Below are 23,104 nucleotides of genomic sequence, written 5' to 3' on the forward strand. Positions count from 1 at the left end.
TCCGCTGTTCTCCCTCCTGCAGGAAACAGCATCAGATGACGCGGGCGGGTAGCACCGCTCCCCTCCCAGAGGCTGCGGGGCCACCGGGCCTGGGAGTTCCCGGGTAGGCGGGCAATGAGAGGCAGAAGGTCGGGAAGGGTAGCCCCGACCCCCCATGACAGCAGGTTTAGGGTCCAAGTTGATTTCTACTGAGGACGGGCCATCCCCACTCTCTACATCCGCATCAGCAAAATTGGGGCAAAGAATCGGGCTTGGGAGAGGGGCAAACCCGAGTTTGGTCTTGGCTCCGAAGTTGCAGGGCTGTGGGACCCATCCTCTCTGCGCCTCATTCTCTTCGTATCTGAAACTGGGGCCAGAAGCTCAGCTTTGCAGAGCTAGTGGGATGGGGGTGGGTAAGACAAGGAGGACGGAACTGGCTGCACCTCGAGCTCTTGGAACGAGGTGTCTAAGGCTCTCCTCTCGCCCTCACCTGGGAAACAATCCACTTATTCATGCCTCTTCCCCATGAAGGGGCGGAAGCCTGAAACTGCGGTCAAGAAATTTGCTCAGTGATTGGATTCAGAATAGCTAAGCCGCCCTCGTAACCGCTGGATTGACCCCAATTGCCTTGAGCCTGTCACTTTAAGAAAAACGACGCTATCCTACTTCGATTATTCCTGCCTGTTCTTGGAAGGTCGCTCTCTACAATCCTAAGTCTGAACTCTGACCTGGAAGTAGAGGTAGTACGTGAGGTTTCGGGCCCATCGCTAAAAAGGGCGGACCTAGAGGGGCGTGCTCCCGTAGCGAACTGTCGCTTTAGCCAAGGGAGATCCGCGCCTCCATCCTTTTCCCCGCCTCTTGTAACTCACTGGGAGAATTTTGCGCCAGTTAACTCCGCCTTTACTAGACGGCCCCTCAACTATCCCTTGGGTTCCGCCCAGTGGTCTCCGCTAGATTGGCAACGTTTAGGTGTGCGCATGCGCCCAAGCGCTTCTGCCTTTCGGACCGTCCCTTCCCTTAGACCTGAACTTTGCGCACGCCCAATAGGACTCTCCCGCTTCTTATCGCGCCGCCACTTCCCTGCGCTTGCGCATTCAAGCCGCCAGGTTTTCCTTTTCCGGGTCCCAACTGGGCTCGTTGGGCGCATGCGCCACTGCAGGTTGGCGGCTCGCGGCTCCTTCTTCCGGCCTCCCCCTTGGGCCGGCTCCCGCAGAAGCGGGGCGAGCGCGGAGCCCAAAGCGAGTGACCTGTGACCCCGGAAGTGGACCTCAGGGTACCAGGGCTTTCCCCGGGCCGGAACCGAGGGAGCCGTCGCCTGCACCCCCAGAGCATCCACCCCACGCCCACCTCTGGATGCCGCCGACGGGTGCCCGGCCCGTGCCCTGCGCTTGCCTGCCGGCCCGGCCCTTGGAAGCAGATCTGGGCCGGGGGTGGGGGCCCGGACCCCGCCTCTGATGCGTCTCCACCCCCGCGCCTGGGTCTCGCACCGCTGACTGCCCGGGCCGGCCCCGCCCCCTGCTCGCACCCTAGCCCCACCGATCTCTCTCCTCCGCTGGGGGAGGCCATGGCGTGAGCGCGAGGCCGGGCCCCGGGGCCCTCGGGCGCCACGCGGGGCATGGGCCGGGGGCCGCCCCCATGAGGGTCCCGGGAGGAGGGCGCGCGCAGCAGCGGCGGGGCCATGGGGTCGCAGGTATTGCAGATCCTGCGCCAGGGGGTGTGGGCCTCGCTCACCGGCGGTTGGTTCTTCGACCCGCACCAGAGCACCTTCTCCAACTGCTTCCACCTCTATGTCTGGATCTTCCTGCTCACCTTTCCTTTCTTACTGTACATGGTGAGACGCTGTCGCCACCTGTAACTCCCGCCGGGGAAAGGGAGGGCAGATGTCACGGAGGGGTGAAACCTGGCAGGGATTCTGGGCTGTGGCTTGGGCACTGGAACGTAGGAAGAGGACTCAATGAGGAGTTTGGAGTGTGTGGAGGAGAGGGCAAAATTTTCTGGCCTGGGTGACCTTGAGACCCTCACTTAGTTTCTCTCCAGTTAGAAAGAAGACAGGACCCCCCCGACAGGGCTTTCTTACTAGTTGTATGCAGGGGCAGTGAAGTCCTGTTGTGAATTTGTGAATCCTAGCCTTGACTGTGGCTGTAGGTCCACCCCACGGGGGCAGGGCTGTGTGAAGAGGGACCTGACTTGCTGCCGCCTCCAGGTCCTGCCCCCCAGCTTGATGGTGGCTGGTGTGTACTGCCTTGTGGTGGCTGTCATCTTCGCTGCCATCAAGACTGTGAACTATCGGCTGCATGCTATGTTCGACCAGGGCGAGATTGTGGAGAAGCGCAACTCTACCATGGGGGAGCCAGAGGAAGAGCCTGCCCAGGGGGACGGCAATCTACCCAGGTGGGGCGAGGCAGGGCCTGTGTTGGAAATGGAGGGTCCTTGGTGCCTGGGCCTGAGCACTGGAGGATGGAGAAGGGGCTTAGGTCCACGAACGGTTGAATGTTCTATGGTTGGCCCTGGATTTATCAGGGGGATCTGTGCAGAGAGTAGAGCGATGGCGACGGTGGGAGAAGTATTATGCGAAGAGGGAAGGTTAGCTGAAAGCTACTGTTCTTTTCCGCTGCTAGGGACCCTGGAGTGGAAATGACAGTGTTTCGAAAAGTGAGTTCCACACCCCCCGTACGCTGTAGCTCTCAGCATTCCGTGTTTGGCTTCAACCAGGTCTCGGTGAGTGGTCCTGACCCTCTCCCTTCCCCACTCCTTTCCTGAGAGCCTGTCCCCAACATGGGTATGTCCTGAGCCGACTGTTTGCCCTGTTTGCTCCTTCGTACTTTTTTTTTTTTGTATTGCTCAGGAGTTGCTGCCCCGGATGGAGGACTCTGGGCCCCTCAGAGGTAGGTGGCTGCTGTTCAGAGCTGAAGGTGGTGGTGTGGAGCAGGGGATGGTACGTGGAGGCCTTGAGGTCCTGCTGACGCCTCTGGGGCTGTGGTTGCAGACATCAAGGAGCTGGTGCGGGAGCAGGGCAGCAACAACGTGATCGTGACTTCTGCCGATCGAGAGATGCTGAAGCTAAGCTCACAGGAGAAGCTGAGTGAGTGGGCACGTTGGCAAGAGCCTGGGGAGAAGACTAGTTGTCTTGTCTTTGAGTCGCCCCAACTTTTACTTCCCTGGGCTCTCTGTGTTCTCTCAGATGGGACCTCCTCAGCGTCCTGCCCCACTGGGTTCTCAGAAAGCGGGGCCATAGGACCCCCGTCAGCCACCAGTCCCTTTTGCAGAATGCCATTCTGTCGTCTTCTGTCTTTTTCTCTTCTCATAGTTGGAGACCTCCCCCAGACGCCTCCAGGGGCTGCCCCAAACCCATCTCTCCCCAGCACGGACTCTTCAGAACGTTCTCCCCTGGCTGGAGATGGCGCCCCCTGGAGTGGGAGCAGCGTGGCTGACACTCCCATGAGCCCCCTGCTGAAGGGCAGCCTCAGCCAGGAGCTGAGCAAGAGCTTCCTGACGCTGACCCGGCCCGACCGGGCCCTGGTGAGGACCAGCAGTCGACGGGAACACCGCCGGGGAGCGGGCGGCTACCGGCCCCTGGACCGGCGGGGCTCGGGTGAGCCCACGCCCCAGAAAGCCGGCTCTTCAGATTCCTGCTTCAGTGGCACTGACAGGGAAACGTTGAGCAGCTTCAAGAGTGAGAAGACCAACTCGACCCACCTGGACAGCCCCCCCGGTGGGCAAGCCCCCGAGGGCAGCGACACAGACCCACCCTCGGAGGCAGAGCTGCCCGCTTCACCAGATGCCGGGGTCCCCTCAGATGACACGCTGCGTTCCTTTGACACAGTCGTAGGAGCAGGGACGCCTCCGGGCCCGGTTGAGCCGCTCCTGGTTGTACGGCCCAAGGACTTGGCCCTGCTGCGGCCTAGCAAACGGCGGCCACCTGTGCGAAGACACTCCCCCGCTGGCCGTGCCCCTCGGCGGCCGCTGCTGGAAGGCGGGGGCTTCTTCGAGGACGATGACACCAGCGAGGGCAGTGAACTGAGCCCGGCCTCCAGCCTCCGGTCCCAGCGCCGCTACAGCACCGACAGCTCCTCGTCCACTTCCTGCTATTCCCCTGAGAGTTCTCGGGGTGCGGCGGGGGGGCCCCGGAAACGACGGGCCCCCCAGGGGGCTGAGGAGGGGACGGCTGTGCCTCCCAAGCGGCCCTATGGGACCCAGCGGACGCCTAGTACCGCCAGCGCCAAAACACACGCCCGCGTGCTGAGCATGGACGGGGCGGGGGGTGATGGCCTGAGGGGCCCCCTGGCTGGCTCCAAGGCTGAGCTGGAGGTCCAGGCGGGGGTGGAGCTGGCAGCCGGTGAGCCCGCTGTGCTGCCCGCCGAGGCCCGCCGGGGACCTGCGGCCAACCAGCCTGGCTGGCGGGGGGAGCTGCAGGAGGATGGTGCTGTGGGGGGAGGTGAGTGCCGGCTCCAGAGCTGGGGGGAGGCGAGCTCGGTAGGGACGTGGGTTTGGGCCAGAGGCAGCTGGAGTGGACCTGGTCAGCCTCTGTCTCAGGCAGCAGATGGACAAGGACACAGCGACCTAGTGACGTTGGCTGCCAGGCGCCTCAGATAAGCAAGGCTGGAGTGGTGAGGAGACCGAGGCAGAGACCTCAGGCACCTGGCCCCAGGTCCTGCAGGTAGCACCTGAGCCTTTGCTCTTTGAGGACTCTCAGTAGCCATGCTCATTCTCCTGGGTCACCAGTGGGGCAGAGCAGATCACGTCCTTGTTTCCACATGTGGAAACTGAGGCCCGCATCGTTAGGTGATCTGGCTGGGCCACAGAGGCGGGATATGGTTGGACTAGGCCTGACCTTTACCTCCATCCATGCAGGGGCACCTGTCTCCCCCCTCCCCCAACCCTCCCTCAGGCTCTGTCCAAGCCTCTGTCACTCACGCTCGGGGGGCCTCTCTCTCTCTGGTCAGCTGCCGAGGAGACTGGCAAGCGGGACCGCTCAAGCAGCGTGAGGCGGGCACAGGCCATCCGGAGGCGTCACAATGCCGGCAGCAACCCTACCCCCCCCGCCTCGCTCATGGGCTCGCCGCCGAGGTGAGCACCCGCCGGCTGCTTGGACGGGAGTGGGGGCCGGCTGGCTCTAAGGGGTGCTGACCATGAGCCGACCCCTCCCCAGCAGCCTGCAGGAAGCTCAGCGGGGCCGGGCTGCCTCCCACTCCCGGGCGCTGACGCTGCCCTCTGCCCTGCACTTCGCCTCCTCGCTGCTGCTCACTCGGGCCGGCGCCAACGTGCACGAGGCCTGCACCTTCGACGACACCTCCGAGGGTGCTGTGCACTACTTCTACGACGAGAGTGGTGAGCCCCCCCGGTCCGTGGCCAAGCCTCCTTCCCTCCCGCTGAGGGTCATCGCCCCGGCAGCTGTGCTCTTGGTGCCCAGGGGCTGGGCTGCCATCCAGGGGAACCCAGCAGAGGGTTTTCCTCACTTGATGGCCCTGGTGCCCACGTGGGTTGGGCCTCGGTGCTCCTGTCCCTGACAGGCTGCCTTGTGTCCCACACCTGTGCTCCAGGCGTGCGGCGTTCCTACACCTTTGGCCTGGCTGGAGGCGGCTACGAGAACCCTGTAGGGCAGCAGGGGGAGCAGGCAGCCAATGGAGCCTGGTGAGTCTCCAGGCTTGGGCTCTCCCGACCCCGCAGCTGCGGGGCTGCCATTTCTGGGGAGTTTTCTGTCTTCCTTCTTCGGGCTGGGCAGGGGCAGCTCAGACCTCTAGGAGGAGAGGAGGGTGGGTGGCGGTGAAGGGCAGGGAGCGGTGAAGGGTGGGCCTGCAGGGATCCCTTGGGTCTCTGGCTCCGTGGCCCTGCCAAGCAGGAGGCTTTCAGGGCCTTCCAGGAGGCCCAGGTCCTGGGAGGGAGGCACTTCTGCCACCTGTTTCCTCTGGACACCCCTGTGCTCCTGGGTATTGGAGCAGCTCCCTTGGGCCCCCAGTCATGGCCTGGCCTTGGCCTCGACCCCATTCCATTCCCAGCCTCACCCACAGCCCCGACCCTCACGGCTGCTGTTCCCACAGGGACCGCCACTCGCATTCCTCCAGCTTCCACTCGGCTGATGTCCCAGAGGCAACAGGTGGCTTGAACCTGCTGCAGCCGCGGCCCGTGGTCCTGCAGGGCATGCAGGTGCGCCGAGTGCCCCTGGAGATCCCAGAGGTGAGGAGCCAGCGTCGGGGAAGGACCTGCAGGGGGAGGGGTGCAGACCACCGAGCATTCACCCAGGCACCAGGAGGGACAGGTCACCCTGAGTGAGGGCTCCAGGGGCCCTGAGGTAGCTGTCTTGACCTTTGATGGCCAGCACAGGGTGCACAGGTCCTGGACCTGAATGGCTCAAGGAGTCACTTATTTACTCGTTTGACGAACGTGTCTGGAATGGTCTTGTTTACCCTGGAGGGGCCCACAGTTAGTGGGGACGGTGGGTGTTAGCAGTGGCACTTGCAGAAGGGGCAGTGGAGCTCACCTAGCGGTGGCAGTGCTGCTTCCTGTGCTGGGCGCCCGGCGCGGGAGGTCTTGAGGCGTGCTGTTCGAGTTTGTCCGTCTCCGCAGAGCTAGTAAGAGCACCTCCTTTCGTTTCTGAAAGCATCCCGACGTGAGCGATAACTGATGTGGTTGGCCAGGGGATAACAGAAGTACTAGGGATGTATGAGACACAGGCTCAGAGTTAAACAACAGTCAGGAAAGTAGCACCCACACGCCCAGGGCCACAGAGAGGCCATGGGCAGCGCCCAGAAGCCCCATGTGCCCCTTCCTGATGCGTTTATTCTCCTGACGGTCATGTGGGATAGCAGTGTTGTCCTTCCACAGCCGAGGGTCTCCTCCAGAGGCAGGGGCTGTGCTGCTGGGCTCTCCAGAGCCCAGCACAGGGACAGGCTCGTAGTTGTATCCGTAAACACTTGCTGAATTAAAGACACGAGAAGCCTGAAGAGATTAGGTAGTTGGTCCAGGGCCTCAGCGCGCTGGCCCTGGCACCCAGGCCTGTTCTCAGGGCCAGCGTTCCATGTGCTCCAGGGTGCGGGGTTCAGAGTGACCCTGAGGGCTTTGTCTGGGGGGAGGGTAGTTTGTGCTGGCTCCCGAAGGATAAGGTGGATTTCTCTGAGCCCAGGAAGAGGCGGGAGATGCTGCCTGAGTGGGGAAGACAGACACAGGAGCTAGTAATCCTGGCGTCCGGCAGCCCCGGAAGCCCCCACGGCCACTGAGCCCCGTCCTAGGAAGCTGGAGGAAGGAGTAGGCCCTTGGATGGAGGGTCAGGGCAGGCTGCGGGGCTGCTACACGGTGGGGACTTTCTGTGTTGACCAGCCAGTGTGTGCTGGGGGGTGGCAGTGGACCACGGGGGCGGGGGGTGCGGGGCTGATGGCCGCGGCCATGGGGACCGCAGTTTGACCTGCTGGACCAGGACTCCCTGCACGAATCCCAGGAGCAGACACTGATGGAGGAGGCGCCGCCCCGGGCCCAGCACAGCTACAAGTACTGGCTTCTTCCCGGCCGCTGGACCTCTGTGCGCTACGAGCGGCTCGCCCTGCTGGCCCTGCTGGACCGGTGAGCACCCACCCCCTCAGCCCCCAGTCCTTGATCGTCCCTGGCCCCTGGCCTTCCAGACTCTGAACGTGTGGAGGCCATCATGGCAACGGAGAACCTAACTCCTGGGGTCGCTGAGGGTGCGTGGAGAGCCGGAGTCTGCAGTGGGATTTCTTTAGGTGCTTCTGGGTGCAGAGGGGTGGCCAAGCGGGTGGTGCTCTGGTCGCTCCTCTCCCAAAGCTTTGCTGGAGACGTTGTTACCGTTCAGTGTGTTGTTTCTTGTTTGCTTCTGGGTGAGCGTCAATTAAATTGAACCCTGTACCCTGGAAAAGCTAACAAACCATCTGTCTTAGCTTTCCCTTTTTTCGGGAGGAAACTGAGGCCCAGAAAGTTAGAGAGATCAGATGTTTGTTGTCGGGGTGAACGATTTGGGCCTGGAGCCTGTGTCCTGGCTTCCTGTGCTCTGGATTTCTCCCGGCACCGTGACCGGTGTTTTGGGGGCATTGCCTGTGTGCATAGCATAGTGAGGGGGAGCAGGAGATGGGCAGATGCCAGAGTGGTGGCACCTGAGGCCTCAGGGTCTAGAGGGGGCAAAGACTGGGATCGGGAGGCAGGGTAGCAGTGGGGTGGCTTCCTGGAGCGGGCGCCACCTGGCCCTGGCCCTGAGAGGGCATGGCTTCACGTACTCAGGGTGACGGCTGGCGTGGACACCGGCCTGGACATGGGCCTCTGTGGCTGCGTCCTGTTTCCCCCATCCCCTAGCCCCTTGCCCCACTAGCAGGTGGGGGGGTGGGTGTGCTCTGACCCTGCTGTCTCTCCAGGACACGGGGGCTGGTGGAGAACGTTCTCGGTGTCGGCCTGAGCAGCCTCGTCGCCTTCCTGGGCTACCTGCTGCTGCTCAAGGGCTTCTTCGCCGACATCTGGGTCTTCCAGTTCTGCCTGGTCATCGCCTCCTGCCAGTATTCCCTGCTGAAGGTCAGCCCCGGCTTCCTGGGTCTCTTCCCTCGCATCTCTTCCCAGATGCACGCCCCTTCCCCGGACCCCTCTTGAGCGGGTTGAGCTCGAAAGCAGTTAAGATGCTTCAGATCCCCTGTAGCCCACCCCCCATCCTACAAACGAGAGAACTGAAGCTCAGGACAGTTCAGGGGCCTGCCCTGGTCATTCGTAAGGGCCCAGAAGTGGAATCGAACAGATCCTGGGGCCTTTGACCCTCCCGTGGGCACTGGCTCTCATCACCAGTGTAGCTCTTGTCTCTTCCAGAGCGTGCAGCCTGACGCGGCATCCCCCATGCACGTGAGTACCAGCAGAGCAGCACCTTTCCCCGCGAGGCTCAGGCCTGGGCCCTGGGTGGGACTGGGACCAGGTGGGGAGGGGGTCGGCTGGGGGAGAGGCAGGGCTCCCTCAACCACCCCCATCAGCCCTGGCTCCTCGGTCCTTCTGCCCCCAGCCTGCCAGGCTCTCTGTCTTGGACCCAGGGCCAGGCACGGGACACACGAGCGTGTGTGTGTGCACGTGCAAGTAGTGTGTTCAGTTGGGGAGGCCCGGCGCCTCACAGGCCCCCCTCCCCAGGGCCACAACTGGGTGATCGCATACAGCCGGCCTGTCTACTTCTGTATCTGCTGTCTGCTCATCTGGCTGCTGGACGCCCTGGGCTCAGCTCAGCCTTTCCCGCCCGTCTCCCTCTATGGCCTCACGCTCTTCTCTGCCTCCTTCTTCTTCTGCGCCCGTGATGTAGCCACTGGTAAGGCCGGGCAGGGTTGAGGTTGCCCAGGGAGCGAGGCCCCAAGGGCGGGCCGAGGGGCAGCCTGCAGGCTGACCGGGCCTCCGCTTCCCCTCCCTGCCAGTGTTCACCTTGTGCTTCCCGTTCGTCTTTCTCCTGGGCCTCCTGCCCCAGGTGAACACCTGTCTCATGTACCTGCTGGAGCAGATAGATATGCACGGCTTTGGGGGCACAGGTATGGGGCCCACGGGTGGCTCAGGGATGTGGAGGCAGTGCGGGGCCCAGGAGGGGCTATGGGTTATGGCTGCGGCTCTGGCTGTTCGCTGGGCCTTCTCCCGCGGCTACATGGTGGATTCTGAGAGCCCATCTCTTCCCCTCCCCTCCCTTCCCCTCCCCTCCCTTCCCCTCCTGTCCCCTCCGCAGGCAAGTGGTTTAAACCCAAGAATGCCAGGGGTTCCGAAGGCCTCTCCGGGCTGGGGGGAGCAAAGAACAGTGGGCTGGGGACGGGGTCTGGGGGGGGGGGGGTTGAGGGGCAGCGGGGGGTGGTGGGTGGGCGGCCGGCAGGTAGGAGCTGGGCTTTACTAAAGGCTGTCGCTCGCTCACGTCGCAGCCGCCACCAGCCCACTAGCTGCGGTCTTCAGCCTCTCGCGCAGCTTGCTGGCTGCTGCCCTGCTCTACGGCTTCTGCCTCGGAGCCATCAAGGTAAGGATGACCTGTCGGTGGCGGGCACACCGAAGCCCAGGGGGTTGTTGGGACAGGGCTGTGAATTGGGCTCAGCAGTGGCTTCTCCCACGGTTGGGGGACCGCCCCCCGCCACCATGCTTATCCTCATCCCCTCTGACCAGCATGGGTTCTCTCCCCAGACTCCTTGGCCAGAACAGCACGTCCCCGTCCTTTTCTCTGTTTTCTGTGGCCTCCTGGTGGCGCTGTCCTACCACCTAAGCCGGCAGAGCAGTGACCCCACCGTGCTCTGGTGGGTGCCCGCATGTACCTGTCTGTGTGCGCACGTGTGTACGTGTTTGTGTGTGTCTGTGTGTGTGTGTCTGTGCATGTGCCTGTCACCACCTGACGTGGCAAGGGTTGGGGGGGTGTCTGTGGGAGGAGGGGCCGCCTCCCCAGCCCCGGGCCCCTGACTCTTCGCATGCCCCCCCAGGTCTCTGATCCGGAGCAGGCTCTTCCCTGAGCTGGAGGAGCGGAGCTTGGAGACAGCCCGCGCCGAGCCCCCAGACCCACTGCCAGACAAGATGCGTCAGTCAGTGGTGAGGACCGGGAGTGTCAGGGTCTAGTCTTGGGGTGCGGGGGTGTGGTCAGCCACTGGGTGGCGGGGACACCCAAGCTGGCGTTTCCTGACCCTGCAGCGTGAGGTCCTGCACTCTGACCTGGTGATGTGTGTGGTGATTGCCGTGCTCACCTTTGCCATCAGCGCCAGCACCGTCTTCATTGCCCTGAAGGTTCGTGTGGCGCCGGCCACCCCTCCCCCTCCCGCCACCTCAGTCTCTGCCGGAGCCCGGTTGCCCTGAGGGCCTGGGCAGCCATGGCCTCACGTCCTTCTCCGCCCCGGCTGACCTGTACCAGGTGGCCCCGTGGCCCTGTGGCCCGTTTCCCTTGGCTGAGCCTCCCGCCTCTCCCTCTTGCAGTCCGTGCTGGGTTTTGTGTTGTATGCCCTGGCTGGGGCCGTGGGCTTCTTCACACATTACCTGCTGCCGCAACTCCGCAAACAGCTGCCCTGGTTCTGCCTGTCACAGCCCGTGCTGAAGCCGCTGGAGTACAGCCAGTACGAAGTGCGCGGTGAGTGCCCCCCTCCCCGGGCTGGGACCCCTCCACCCCTCCTGCCCCGATTTCCAAGCGGACCTGCAGCCTGATGGGAGCACAGGCCTCGCAGCTCAGAGTGCCAGCAGGGGGCAGCCTCTGCCCACACCGCCCCGTCCGCTCTGGCACTGGCCCTGCGGCCCCTTCACTGCCCTCTGTACCCATTCCTGCGCCCGCTTCAGCCCATGCCTCACTTTCACCCTGCCTGCTTTGCCCTTTTCCCACCTGCCTTGCGGTCTCTGAGGAGATGGGAGAAGTAGAACTCCAGGACCTTAAAGGGACACATTGTCGAGAATTACAAGTTGGCTACCAATGAACTACACCAGCCTGGCATGCGTTTTTACTCGAATTCTGCAACACAGACACCCCTGAACCTATATTTAAACACTTGCGTTTGTTTACTCTTTTCTTTTGTCTTTAATATTTATTTGTTTATTATCTTGGCTGTTCCGGGTCATAGTTGCGGCGCACGGGATCTTCGTTGCGGCTTGTGGGATCTTTAGTTGCAGCATGCGGACTCTGAGTTGCAGCATGCACGTGGGATCTAGTTACCCGACCAGGGATCGAACCCGGGCCCCCTGCATTGGGAGCGCAGAGTCTTACCCACTGGACCAACAGGAAAGGCCATAGACGCCTGGATTTGTTACGCGAAGGTCCACGTGCCTTTTTTTTTCATAAACAATGAAGGATTTTGCCCACTGGGCCAGCGTCTCCACGGGGCTTCAGTCAGCTCGAGCCAAGTGGCAGGGGCCCCTTCAGAAGGGCCTTGAGGCTGAGGATCACTGTGTACTTGGCCTCACCCAGCCCGCCCCGGCTCCGCTGGGCACGTGGGGTGTCGTTATCAGCCTTTGTTTCACAGACAACCGAATGGGCAGAGCACCTGCCCTAAGCCCCCAACACACCCGACCTGGGCCTCATCGGCCTCATTGCCCTCGTCTGGGCTGCCGGAGATCAACCCCCTGCCCCGCAACCGCTCGGGGTCTCTAGGGACCCAGAATGCCACATCCCCACGTTCTGGGGTTTGCCGTCTGTCCAGGTTCCCTTGGAGAGCACACGTGTCCTGCCCCGTGGTTGCAGGGGAATGCAGAGGACCCGGCGCTAGACAGCAGTCCTACCTTCCCACCTTTTGTTGCAGGCGCTGCCCAGGTGATGTGGTTTGAGAAGCTGTACGCTGGCCTGCAGTGTGTGGAGAGGTGCCTCATCCACCCTGCCGTGGTGCTCAGCGCCCTCACGGTGGACGCCCGCACGGTCGTCAGCCACGCGGACCAGTTCTGTCTCTAGTGAGGACCGCCAGCCCCCTGCCGTCCCGCCGCCTACATCTCCGTGTGACACAGGGGGAGCCTGAGGCCCAGAGAGGGAAGGACACCTGCCTCAGTTGCCCAGCAAGCTTAAGTAGGCCCCCAGCTCCTGACACCCTTTCCGGTGAAGCAGCTGCCTCTTCAAGAGGAGATGTGTCTCTCCAGTGTGTCTGAAGGGGGTGACCTCTTTAGAGAGCAGAGCCGAAGAGTCACTGGCCCAGAAGAGCAGGGCCCTGCCCAGCAGAGCCCAGGCCAGGGCCAGCGAGGGATGGGCACCACACCCACTGTGCCGAGTGTCCGCCCAGTGCCTAACGCCCACCCCTCGCCCACAGCTGCCGGGCGCTGCTGATGACCGTGGCTGGGCTGAAGCTGCTGCGCTCGGCCTTCTGCTGCCCGCCCCAGCAGTACCTGAGCTTGGCCTTCACCGTCCTGCTCTTCCACTTCGACTACCCGCGCCTCTCCCAGGGCTTCCTGCTCGACTACTACCTCGTGTCCCTGCTCTGCAGCAAGGTGAGGCTGTGCCGCAGGACTCGGGCTGTGCAGCGGGAGCGGGCCTCTCGTGCTTTGCTGCGGGTGACTTTCCCCAGTCCACGTTAGCCACCCTGGGGGCCTTCGCAGCGGCTCCTGGCTGGGCAGCAAGCATGCTGAGGTTTAAAGCAGGGAAGTGGTTTGCCTCCGGTCTCCTGGAGAATTGGTGGTCAGCTGGGATTTGAACAAAGGACCGGTCCCCGGCTCTGTGCTGGAGGTCTGCAGTGGTGCCTGCAGGGCGACCCCAGCGCAGGCCTGAGCTTTCAGCTCACTCATGTGGCCATTCTAGTCTGGTTTCTGGCTTGACCCAGGATGGGGGCGATCCAGACTGTGTCCCCCTCTGAGGGCAGGGCCTGTGACTGTCTCTTAACTCTTGGTACCGCAGTTGAGGCCCAGCGTCATCACTGAGAGTGGCGTGGCCTGAGCAAGTCCTTTAACTGCTCTACCTTCTCAAACCTCAGTTTTCCCATCTGAGAAATGGGACAGCAGGAGGAGGCTCCTGGAGTGGTTCTACGAATTAAATGGCTAATGCCCCCTTGGCTGCTTTGTCTGGAGCTGCTGATGGTATCGGGGGCTTTGAAGCAGGTCCAGAGTGTAAGGGCTGGTAGTGATCTTGAGCTTGACTCCCATGTAGGCAGCAAGTGGCGTAGCCCCAAGGCTCTGAGTGGGTACTTGGTGGACCCCCCCCCCCGCCCCCCGTGAGTGATCTGCGTATCTTTTACCTTCCCCCCTTCCAACCCTGCAGCTGTGGGACCTGCTGTACAAGCTGCGTTTTGTGCTGACCTACATCGCGCCCTGGCAGATCACGTGGGGCTCGGCTTTCCACGCTTTTGCCCAGCCCTTCGCCGTGCCACGTACCCAGCCTGCCGCCTGCTGCCTGGGTGCGGGTGTGCAGGGAGGACCGCGGCCTGGATGGGGCTGGGGGCCGCCAGGCGGGTTGGCACGGGGGTGGGGGGCCGGTGAGGGAGGCCGGGGAGGGCCTTGCCTGCCTGCCACCTCCTTGACTCGTGCCCAGACTCGGCCATGCTGTTCGTCCAGGCCCTGCTCTCCGCGCTCTTCTCCACGCCGCTCAACCCCCTGCTGGGTAGCGCCGTCTTCGTCATGTCCTACGCGCGGCCTCTCAAGTTCTGGGAGCGCGACTACAAGTGAGTCTCGTGGGACACAGAAGCCAGCGCCGGGGGGCGTGCCCGAGAGGGGCGTGGCAGAGGGGCGGGATGGCTACGCGGGGGCAGGTTGCTGGGAGACGGGCAGGAGTCTGGAGGCCAGGCTGGGTGGGGCGCTGCCGGCTTCAGGGAGGCGGCTGACCCAAACGGGGCAGGGCTCGAGCCAGGCCGAGGCCTTGGGCTCGCACCCTGGGCTTCCTGGCTGTGCGGTCCCGGGTGAGTCCCCTCATGTCCCTGAGCCTCGGCCTCCCCCTCTGTCATGGGGCTGTCGTGGCGTCTGCCTCAGAGCGCAGGGGTGCGGGTTCGGAGGGGAGGTGTTCGGGGCCGGCGGGAGCAGTCGTCTGAGCCCTGGGCAGCCTCGCCCTCTCAGCCGCCTGTGTTGTCGCCCTCGCTGAACAGCACTAAACGTGTGGACCATTCCAACACCCGCCTGGTCACACAGCTGGACCGGAACCCTGGTGTGTACCCGGCCTTCGGGGGCGTTAGGGCGGGGCCTTCCTGGAGGGAGCCTTGCTCACTTGTCACGTTGTCCATCTGTCCGTCCATCCTGGGTCCCAGGAGCCGATGACAACAACCTCAACTCGATCTTCTACGAGCACTTGACTCGCTCGCTGCAGCACACGCTGTGTGGGGACCTGGTGCTGGGCCGCTGGGGCAACTACGGCCCCGGCGACTGCTTCGTCCTGGCCTCCGACTACCTCAACGCCCTGGTGCACCTCATCGAGGTCGGCAATGGCCTCGTCACCTTCCAGCTGCGTGGCCTCGAGTTCCGGGGTGAGTCGCGGGGCCGAGTTTGACGGTGTGTCGGGGCCGGACTGTAGCCCTGCTCTGCTCCGGTTTGCTGGGGCCCTTGAGCAAGGGGCTCTCCCCGCCGGGCCTGGCTTTCCTAGTCCGAGCAGTGAGGCGGCTGGCTCTCTCCGGCCCAGCCCCGTCCCTGCCCTGACTGCAGCGGGTCTGTAGCGACCAGGCTGCTCTGATGAAAGCTCGGACCTGGAGCTCCCGCTGGCCCGCTCCGCGGTCTCAGGCCAGGACCAGGTGCGGGGCCACACATAAGCCCTGGTGAGTGAGCCGGCTCCTTGCCCTCAGGAAGCTGTACCTGGCAGGTGCCAGCTTCGCAAGGGGCTCACAAGTGCACAGGGGCTCTGGGCACAGCTCGGGAGCAGCACGAGCCTGAGCTTCAGTCTTTGCATCTATGGATGAGGGACCAGACCCTGTCCCCTCCCCCCAACCCTCAACGCCCCAGTTCCACCCCACCGTGGCCACTGGGAGTCAGGAGGAGAAAGGGGGTTGTTCGTCAGTCGGTTCACTTAGTAGTGGTTACTCGCGTCGTGTCTCGGGGAGGTGGTGCCTGGGCACTGTCTGGGGAGGAGGCAGGCTGGGGTGTCCCTGTGGCCCCCTGACTGGAGCCCCCCTTCCCCGCAGGTACGTACTGCCAGCAGCGTGAGGTGGAGGCCATCACAGAGGGCGTGGAGGAGGATGAGGGCTGCTGCTGCTGCGAGCCTGGCCACCTGCCGAGGGTCCTGTCCTTCAATGCCGCCTTCGGGCAGCGCTGGCTGGCCTGGGAGGTGACGGCCAGCAAGTACGTGCTGGAGGGCTACAGCATCAGCGACAATAACGCCGCCTCCATGCTGCAGGTCTTCGACCTCCGCAAGATCCTCGTCACCTACTACGTCAGGGTATGAGGGGCCGGTGGCTGGGGGCAGGGGTCCCCGCCGGTGAGTGCTCACGGGCCGGGAGCATCCCGAAGGCCATCCTCTGGATCCTCGGGAGCCTGTTTTGCCCAAGGGAAGCAGAGGCCTCAGAGAGTTTCATCAGCCTCCAAAGTGTCACTGTTGGACAGCGGGCCTCAGAGGCCCGTGTGACTCTTGACGGTGGGGAGCCCGGGGCGGGGGGCCCCCTGTCACCCTCCTCCAGGAGGCTCAGGTGGGGTGGTGAGTCCTGGGGACCGGTGGGCAGCACGTGCACAGATCCTCTCTCTGGGCTTTGGTCCTGGGAGGGGCATTGCTGATGCCAGCCTTCTAGACCACCAGCCCCGCCCCACGCCCCCCCAGTCCAGGGTGACGATAATAGTAACGGTGGTGACAGGAACGACAGTCTTAGGAGCAGCTGCCAAGCAGCGGTGCTCACTGAGGGCTGGGCTCTGCCAGGCACCTCTCCTGAGCCGGGTGAAGCCCACCACACCCTCCAGGAGAGGTCCCGCTGCCTCAGATGTGGACAGTGGCTTGCCTGAGGCCCTAGAATCAGGAGAAAGTGCCAGAGCGAGGCTTAGCCCAGGCCTGGTCCTCCCTGTCTCAGCCTGGGCGCGCCAAGCCAGGCCTGAGGGTCTCGAGGCCTCTGGTGACGTGCAGGGGGTTGGTGAGGCACGGTGTGGGGTCCGAAGAGAGCCGTGGAGTGGGTTCTGGGAAGCTTGAGGTATTGCCTTCTTTGCTGTGCCTGTCACCCCCCCTTGAGAAGTGGGGATTCTCGCAGTCCTGTGAGGCGGCGGGGATGATGAGGGCGCTCAGGAGCGGGGTGAGTAGGGGGTCACAGGTCCCCTCGTGCTCTCTTAGCATCTGCCCTGGGGCTTGTCGTGGGCCCAGAAGGGGTGGCCTATTGGGGCCCAGGTGAGCCCGCCCACCTGAGGTTCTCTCTAGGGCAGTCCTGTGCATCCCCTAGCTGTCCTTCGCTGCCAGCGGGCACGCCACCTGTGTCGCTTGTCAGAGAAACTGTACTTTCTCTGCTGTGGATGTTTCCACCCGTCCACTCCTAGGGAGGGGTTTGTGAGCCCGCCCCATCCTTACTGTCACCAAGAAAGAGGCTGCGGTCCGGAAAAAGACATTCCCAGCCGCAGGTCACCCAGGGGTTACAATCCTGTCCACCTTCCTCTCCCCGTCTCGAGAGAGCCGCTCCTGCCCAGGTCTCCCCACTTCCTCCCTCTCGGCCAGCGTAGGCTTCTCGCGGCGGTGCAGCAGACCCCAGCCAGGCCCCCGGCTAGCAGGCTGAGATGAGCGCCGCCCCTGCCCAGCTTCTTGAGGGGAAGCTGACTTGCTGCAGCCGCCTCAAAGGCTGGGCAGGATCACGGCCATGTGGAGGCGCCTGGAGGACCCAGGGAAGGCTCTGCCCAGGATGGAGTACGGGCTGAAGTTTGGAAGGATGAATGGGGGCTGCTGAGGCGGGGCCTGCGGGGAGGCAGGTGGGCAGGGCAGCCCCACGGGCCTGGGGCAGTTCAGGGATGTGTCCCATCCAGCCCTGGGCTTGGCAGACCAGGCGGAGCCTTCCTGTGCAGATTTAGCCCCCCTTGGCACCTCCCACCCCTCGTCCTTCCGTGGAAGTCACTGAGTGCAGTTGCGTGAGAGATTCAGTGCAACTCTCGTGGCCACGGGGACCCTGGCCCTCACATCCACCTGCAGCCAAGCTTTGGGGTGCTCTTAGCATTTCCAAGCCCAGGCACATTCATTCTGCTGTTTGATTCTTTTAGTAACTCTTGGAAGAGGCGAGGTCAGTGTAATCGACCCCTTTCACAGTTGAGAAAACTGAGGCTCACAGACCCATCCTTGCAGTTAGGTGGGATGAGGGCAGAAAAGATGCCGCAGTCGTGATGCTTCTGAGGATTCAGTGAGCTGCCCCACGTGAAACGCTGAGCAGAGCCGCTGAGCTGCCGGCAGATGCTTGCAGGCGGGCGCTGTTCCTCCTGAGAACCACTGTAAGGGCTGGGCCCCAGGATTGCTGGTTCCGTAGAACACCCTGTGGTTGTGCAAGTTCATGGAGCACTTCTGTGTGCCAGGCCAGCTCCTCGCCCGGTCCCCAAGGTTTTTCTTTCTGGTTCTTCTTGGGGGCTGCGGAGATGCCCTCTGAGCAAGAAGGTCAGTTTGGAGCCAGTCTGCCCGGAGCCCAAGCTGCCCCACAGCCCTCCTGCCCCCATTCACCCCGTTAGGCTCCTGGTGCCCCTTCCTCTTGGTAAGAGGGCACCCAGCCCTCCCCAGACTGCCCACTCACCTGCCACAGCCGAGGCAATGCTGGGGCCAGGCTCCCAGCTACCAGGCAAGCTGCTGTGTGCCGGGAACCGAACTGATGAGGCTCCACCTATAGCCATGGCCTCCGGGTGTCCCCACCATCACCACCCAGGGAGATATTTGAGGCCCTTGGCTCTTCCTGGCTTGTACTGTGGCCATTTTGCCCAGGCTCTTAGCCTTTCCATGTCCTACCAGAGCGACCCTGCTGGACTCCCCTACTGCCTAGGTGCCCTCTGTTCATGGCCAGCTGCGCCAGCCTCCCCAGCTCTGGACTTCCCAGCTCTGGACTTCCCACCCCTTCCCCAGGCAGAAGCCCATCCCGTTGGCTCCATCCCGGGGCAGCACACAGAATCCCAGTAACCTCACTGGCTGCCAGCTGCCGGCCTCAGACTGCCCGTCCGTGCTGGCTGCGTCAGCTGCCTGCTTCCTAGAGCTCCTCTCCATTTGCCCAAACCCCTGCTTAGAAGCCAGCAGAATCTCTTAAAGGGTCTAGGAGCCCTGGACTTCAGGCACAGACGCCGTGCCTCTGGCTTTTTTTCTGAGGGGAAGCCCTGTGGCTGTCACACTTCAGCTGCCTCAAGGGGCCCAAGACCTAGGGGCACTTAGGCCCCACTGGCCTGCAGGCGGCCCCACGACCTTAGTCTGACCTTCCGGGGCCCCTGAGGTCTGGATGCCACAGCATCGTGGTATTGTGCTGGCCAGCTCGCCCTGCCCTGCTGTGTAACCGCCGGCAAGTCTGTCGTCTGTCTGGGCCTCAGTTCCCCTTACATACAGGGCAGGAGGGAAGGGCAAGCGTCCAAGCACTTGCCACGGTGCACCACCCTCCAGGGGATGCTCTGTGAGGAGGGCTGCTTCCTGTCGGCTTTCCCCTTCCCCCTCCCTGGCCGAGAGAAGGGCAGCAGACTTGCCTGTGGGGCTTCAGGGAGCTGAGACGGGACACAGGACGGGTGTCCTGGGAAGCCGACTTCAGCTCAGTCTAAGGGAGAAGCCTCTTTTTTTTTTTGGCCACGCCGCCTGCCTTGCGGGGTCCTGATTCCCTGACCCGGGATCGAACCCTGGGCCTTGGCAGCGAAAGCATGGAGCCCTAATCACTGGACCGCCGGGGAATTCCCACGGAGAAGCCCCTCCACCCTGACGCTGTCTCCTCCAGCGGCCAGGGCGAGGGCGCTCCCCCAGTCACTGACCCCAGCCCTCTCCTCCCAGAGCATCATCTACTATGTGAGCCGCTCTCCAAAGCTGGAGGCCTGGCTGAGCCACGAGGGCATCGCGACAGCCCTGCGTCCTGTGCGGGCACCTGGCTACGCGGACTCAGACCCCACCTTCTCGCTGAGCGTGGATGAGGACTACGACCTTCGCCTCTCTGGCCTCTCGCTGCCCTCCTTCTGCGCCGTGCACCTGCAGTGGATCCAGTACTGCGCTTCCCGGCGCGGCCAGGTCCGGCCACCGCTACCCTGGGGCTGCCTTCTCCCCCTCGGCCTCCCCCCTCCCCGTGCAGGTTCTTCTCACCCTCAGCCTCCCTTGGCCTGGGCCCCAGCCCCCACCCCCAGTACCCTGTCCCAGGTCTGAGCTGGGCTCTGGGGACGGGGGTCCTTGTGCCGCAGCCTGTGGACCAGGATTGGAACTCGCCGCTGGTCACGCTGTGTTTTGGCCTGTGTGTGCTGGGCCGCCGGGCCCTGGGGACAGCTTCGCACAGCATGTCGGCCAGGTGAGTGCCCGCAAGTCCAGCCGGGCCTGTCGCTCTTCCCTCCTCTACCTCCATGAAGAGCTCTGGGCCTCTGGCCTCAGCCCCCAGGGGCCACATCAGTCCTTCCTTCTTTGTGGCTCTTTTACCCATTGTGACTTTGCCTGCTCCTCACTGCCCTGTGAGGGACACGGGCAGAGATTGACTTGTCAAGATGGTGAAACTGAGGCCCAGCATAAAGAGCCGTCTCGGCTCTGACCACTGCACGTAGAGTCAGAGCTCAGGAACCCGGGAGCCCCCTGTGCATTCACCTCCCCTCCTCCTCGTCCCCAGCCTGGAGCCCTTCCTCTACGGCCTGCACGCCCTGTTTAAGGGGGACTTCCGTATCACCTCCCCGCGCGACGAGTGGGTCTTTGCCGACATGGACCTGCTTCACCGCGTGGTGGCACCTGGGGTTCGCATGGCCCTCAAGCTCCACCAGGTAGGGAGAGGTGTGCCCAGGCAGGGTGGGCGGGGGCGAGGTCTCTGCCCAGGCCACAGGCCGCTGACCTCAGCCCTCCGTCCTCCCCGCAGGACCATTTCACGTCCCCAGATGAGTATGAGGAGCCGGCCGCTCTCTATGACGCCATCGCAGCCAACGAGGAGCGGCTGGTCATCTCCCACGAGGGTGACCCGGCCTGGCGCAGCGCCATCCTCAGCAACACGCCCTCGCTCTTGGCGCTGCGGCACGTCTTGGACGACGCCTCCGACGAGTACAAGATCATCATGCTCAACCGGCGCCACCTCAGCTTCCGTGTCATCAAGGTGGGGACGGCCGCTCGCCCGACCCGGCCCCCTTCCTGGCGCGGTCTCCTGACCCCCACGTGTGGCCTCCGCAGGTGAACCGCGAGTGCGTGCGCGGCCTGTGGGCCGGGCAGCAGCAGGAGCTGGTGTTCCTGCGCAACCGCAACCCCGAGCGGGGCAGCATCCAGAACGCCAAGCAGGCGCTCCGCAACATGATCAATTCCTCCTGCGACCAGCCGCTGGGCTACCCCATCTACGTGTCGCCCCTCACCACCTCGCTGGCCGGCAGCCATCCCCAGCTGCGGGCACTGTGGGGCGGCCCCGTCAGCCTGGGTGCCATCGCCCGCTGGCTTCTGCGCAGCTGGGAGAGGTGAGCTCCGACCCCCCGCCTCTAGCCCGCAAGGCTGGGGTCAGGGGGCGGGAAGCCGGGGCTCGGAGAGAGGAAGCGGCTCTCTCCGGGGTCTGACTGAGGAAGTGCTGGAGCCAGGATTGAGCCCCGAGAGCTGACCCCTCCCCCGAGCCTGACCCAGCCGTACACCCCGCCCCCTCAGCCAGAGCTGAAGGTGGCCTTTAGCCTGAAGCACCGTTGGTGACGCTTCCCTTTTTTTTTAAGATTTATTTATTATTTATTTTATTTGTCTTTGGCTGCGTCGGGTCTTAGTTGTGGCACGTGCGATCTTCGTTGAGGCGTGCGGGACCTTTTGTTGCAGCATGTGGGCTTCTCTCTAGTTGTGGCGAGCAGGTTTTTTCTTCTCTAGTTGTGGCGTGCAGGCTCCGGGGCCCATGGGCTCTGTAGTTGGCAGCACTCGGGCTCTAGTTGAGGCGCACGAGCTCAGTAGTTGTGGCACATGGGCTTAGTCGCTCTGCGGCATGTGGGATCTTAGTTCCCTGACCAGGGATCGAACCCGTGTCCCCTGTGTTGTAAGGTGGAATCTTTACTACTGGACCACCAGGGGAGTCCCCGATAAGCCCTCCCTTAAAAGCCCTGTAGGGACTTCCCTGGTGGTTCAGTGGTTAAGACTCCATGCTTCCACTGCAGGCGGTGTGGGTTCGGTCCCCGGTCAGGGAACTAAGATCCCACATGCCACGCAGTTCGGCCTTAAAAAAAAAAAAAAAAAGAGCCCTGTAAGGTAGATGGCAAAAACCTTTCAGAAATAGCACTCTGGGCTCTGAGATGGTAGGTGACCTGTCTTGGGTTGGGGACTTGTGCTTGTGAGGTCTTTGTATCTCCCACCCCCTACCAACCTCTTCTCTGCCTCCCCTCCCCCAGGCTTCACAAGGGCTGTGGTGCCGGCTGCAACAGTGGCGGGAACGTGGATGACTCGGACTGTGGTGGAGGCGGCGGCTTGACCTCCCTCAGCAATAACCCCCCCTTGGCACACCCCACACCTGAGAACACAGCAGGTGAGCAGGCAGGGCCGCGCTGAACCGCTGAGTGCGGAGGGCAGCCTAGCCGACTGCAGCCTCTGCCCTCTTGTCTGTCTCCCACAGGCGGTGGTGACCAGCCCCTCCCACCAGGCCCTGCCTGGGGCCCGAGGCCCTCCCTGAGCGGCTCTGGTGATGGGCGCCCCCCTCCTCTGCTGCAGTGGCCACCCCCTCGGCTCCCTGGACCATCCCCCGCTTCTCCTGCCCCCACTGAGGGTCCCAGGCTCTCAAGGCCCCCTGGCCCTGGCCTCCTTAGTTCTGAGGGTCCCAGTGGGAAGTGGAGCCTGGGGGGTCGGAAGGGGCTAGGGGGATCCGAGGGGGAGCCAGCCTCAGGGAGCCCTAAAGGAAGCACCCCCAAATCTCAGGTAAGGTTCTTACGGGAGGGTCGGGTCCTGGGCAGCTCGGGTCTGCTCTCCTACCAACCTATCGCCCCTCCCTCAGGCGCCCCTAGACCTCAGCCTCAGCCCGGACATCAGCACCGATGCCTCGCCCCCCAGAGCAGTGCAGGACATTCCTTGCTTGGACAGCAGTGCTCCTGAGAGTGGCACGCCCACTGGGGCCCTGGGCGACTGGCCTGCCCCCGCTGAGGAGCGTGAGAGCCCGGCTGCCCAGCCCCTGCTGGAGCATCAGTACTGAGTGGCCTGGTGCCCTCTGGGTCCCAGCCCAGGATTCAGAAACTTGGACCCCCAGCCTTTGGCCCTTTCTGCTGGACCACAGAACTGAGTGGCTTTGGCTCCCACATGTGAACCCTGACCTCTGGCTGCCTTAGCCAGAGCACCAGAACTGAGTAGCCCAGACCTCTGACCTTGGCCCGTGATCTCTCGTCCTAATTCAGGGCCTGGGCTCCCCAAACTGAGGCAGGCAGCATCCCAGCTGGGCCCTAAGAGCCAAACCCATGGGCTGGTCCTGCCTCAAGCCCATGGCCAGGACTGACTTGGCCCCTCGGCCTGCGCTGCCTGCTGGGGTAGCCCCTTGGCCTTGGACTTGGGGCTGAAATGTGGGGAGGGGGGTTTCTTTTTCTTTTTTTTTCTTTCTTCTTCTTTTTTTTTTTTTTTTTTTTCGTGCTTCGGAGACACCAGAATTAATAACACTATTTTTGATTTTGGTTGGTAGTTTCTTCTTCCATCTGGGGGTGTTTGGGTGGAGGGTGGATGAGCACAGAGGGGGATGAAAGATGTGGGGCTGGGCTATGA

General features: G+C 63.2%; 1 protein-coding gene across 7 annotated transcripts; it reads left to right on the plus strand.

Moving 5' to 3' along the window:
• Positions 1-18: 18 nt before the first annotated feature.
• PCNX3 (pecanex 3) lies at positions 19-22,991 on the plus strand. 7 transcript variants are annotated; one of them, XM_028482993.2, is made up of 36 exons: positions 19-103; positions 511-719; positions 2,183-2,370; positions 2,598-2,697; positions 2,825-2,864; positions 2,966-3,061; positions 3,287-4,414; positions 4,923-5,046; positions 5,129-5,307; positions 5,520-5,610; positions 6,018-6,153; positions 7,373-7,533; positions 8,334-8,487; positions 8,773-8,805; positions 9,082-9,253; positions 9,357-9,467; positions 9,843-9,934; positions 10,096-10,205; positions 10,386-10,491; positions 10,591-10,683; positions 10,870-11,020; positions 12,177-12,321; positions 12,672-12,849; positions 13,613-13,721; positions 13,883-14,012; positions 14,430-14,488; positions 14,589-14,804; positions 15,453-15,706; positions 19,226-19,456; positions 19,624-19,727; positions 20,037-20,184; positions 20,277-20,507; positions 20,582-20,856; positions 21,757-21,890; positions 21,978-22,276; positions 22,353-22,991. In XM_028482993.2, exons 3-36 carry the CDS (start codon positions 2,201-2,203, stop codon positions 22,545-22,547), a joined length of 5,955 nt encoding a protein of 1,984 aa, XP_028338794.1. In that variant the 5' UTR covers positions 19-103; positions 511-719; positions 2,183-2,200; the 3' UTR covers positions 22,548-22,991. The 7 variants fall into 7 exon arrangements, with proteins under 7 accessions (XP_028338794.1, XP_028338795.1, XP_023988966.1 ...); XM_028482994.2 differs by lacking the exon at positions 19-103 and having other exon boundaries at positions 679-719; positions 2,291-2,370; XM_024133198.3 differs by lacking the exons at positions 19-103; positions 511-719 and adding an exon at positions 1,134-1,810.
• The last annotated feature ends 113 nt before the right edge of the window (positions 22,992-23,104 follow it).

The sequence above is a fragment of the Physeter macrocephalus genome, unplaced genomic scaffold (genome assembly GCF_002837175.3).
Source record: "Physeter macrocephalus isolate SW-GA unplaced genomic scaffold, ASM283717v5 random_1, whole genome shotgun sequence".
Lineage (NCBI taxonomy): Eukaryota > Metazoa > Chordata > Mammalia > Artiodactyla > Physeteridae > Physeter > Physeter macrocephalus.

Coding starts and splice junctions, on each gene's coding strand:
- PCNX3 (XM_024133198.3), top strand. CDS start 1,658: ATGGGGTCGCAGGTATTGCAGATCCTGCGCCAGGGGGTGTGGGCCTCG. Junction 5,611..6,017: donor CAGGCAGCCAATGGAGCCTG/GTGAGTCTCCAG, acceptor CTGTTCCCACAG/GGACCGCCACTCGCATTCCT. Junction 9,254..9,356: donor CGCCCGTGATGTAGCCACTG/GTAAGGCCGGGC, acceptor CCTCCCTGCCAG/TGTTCACCTTGTGCTTCCCG.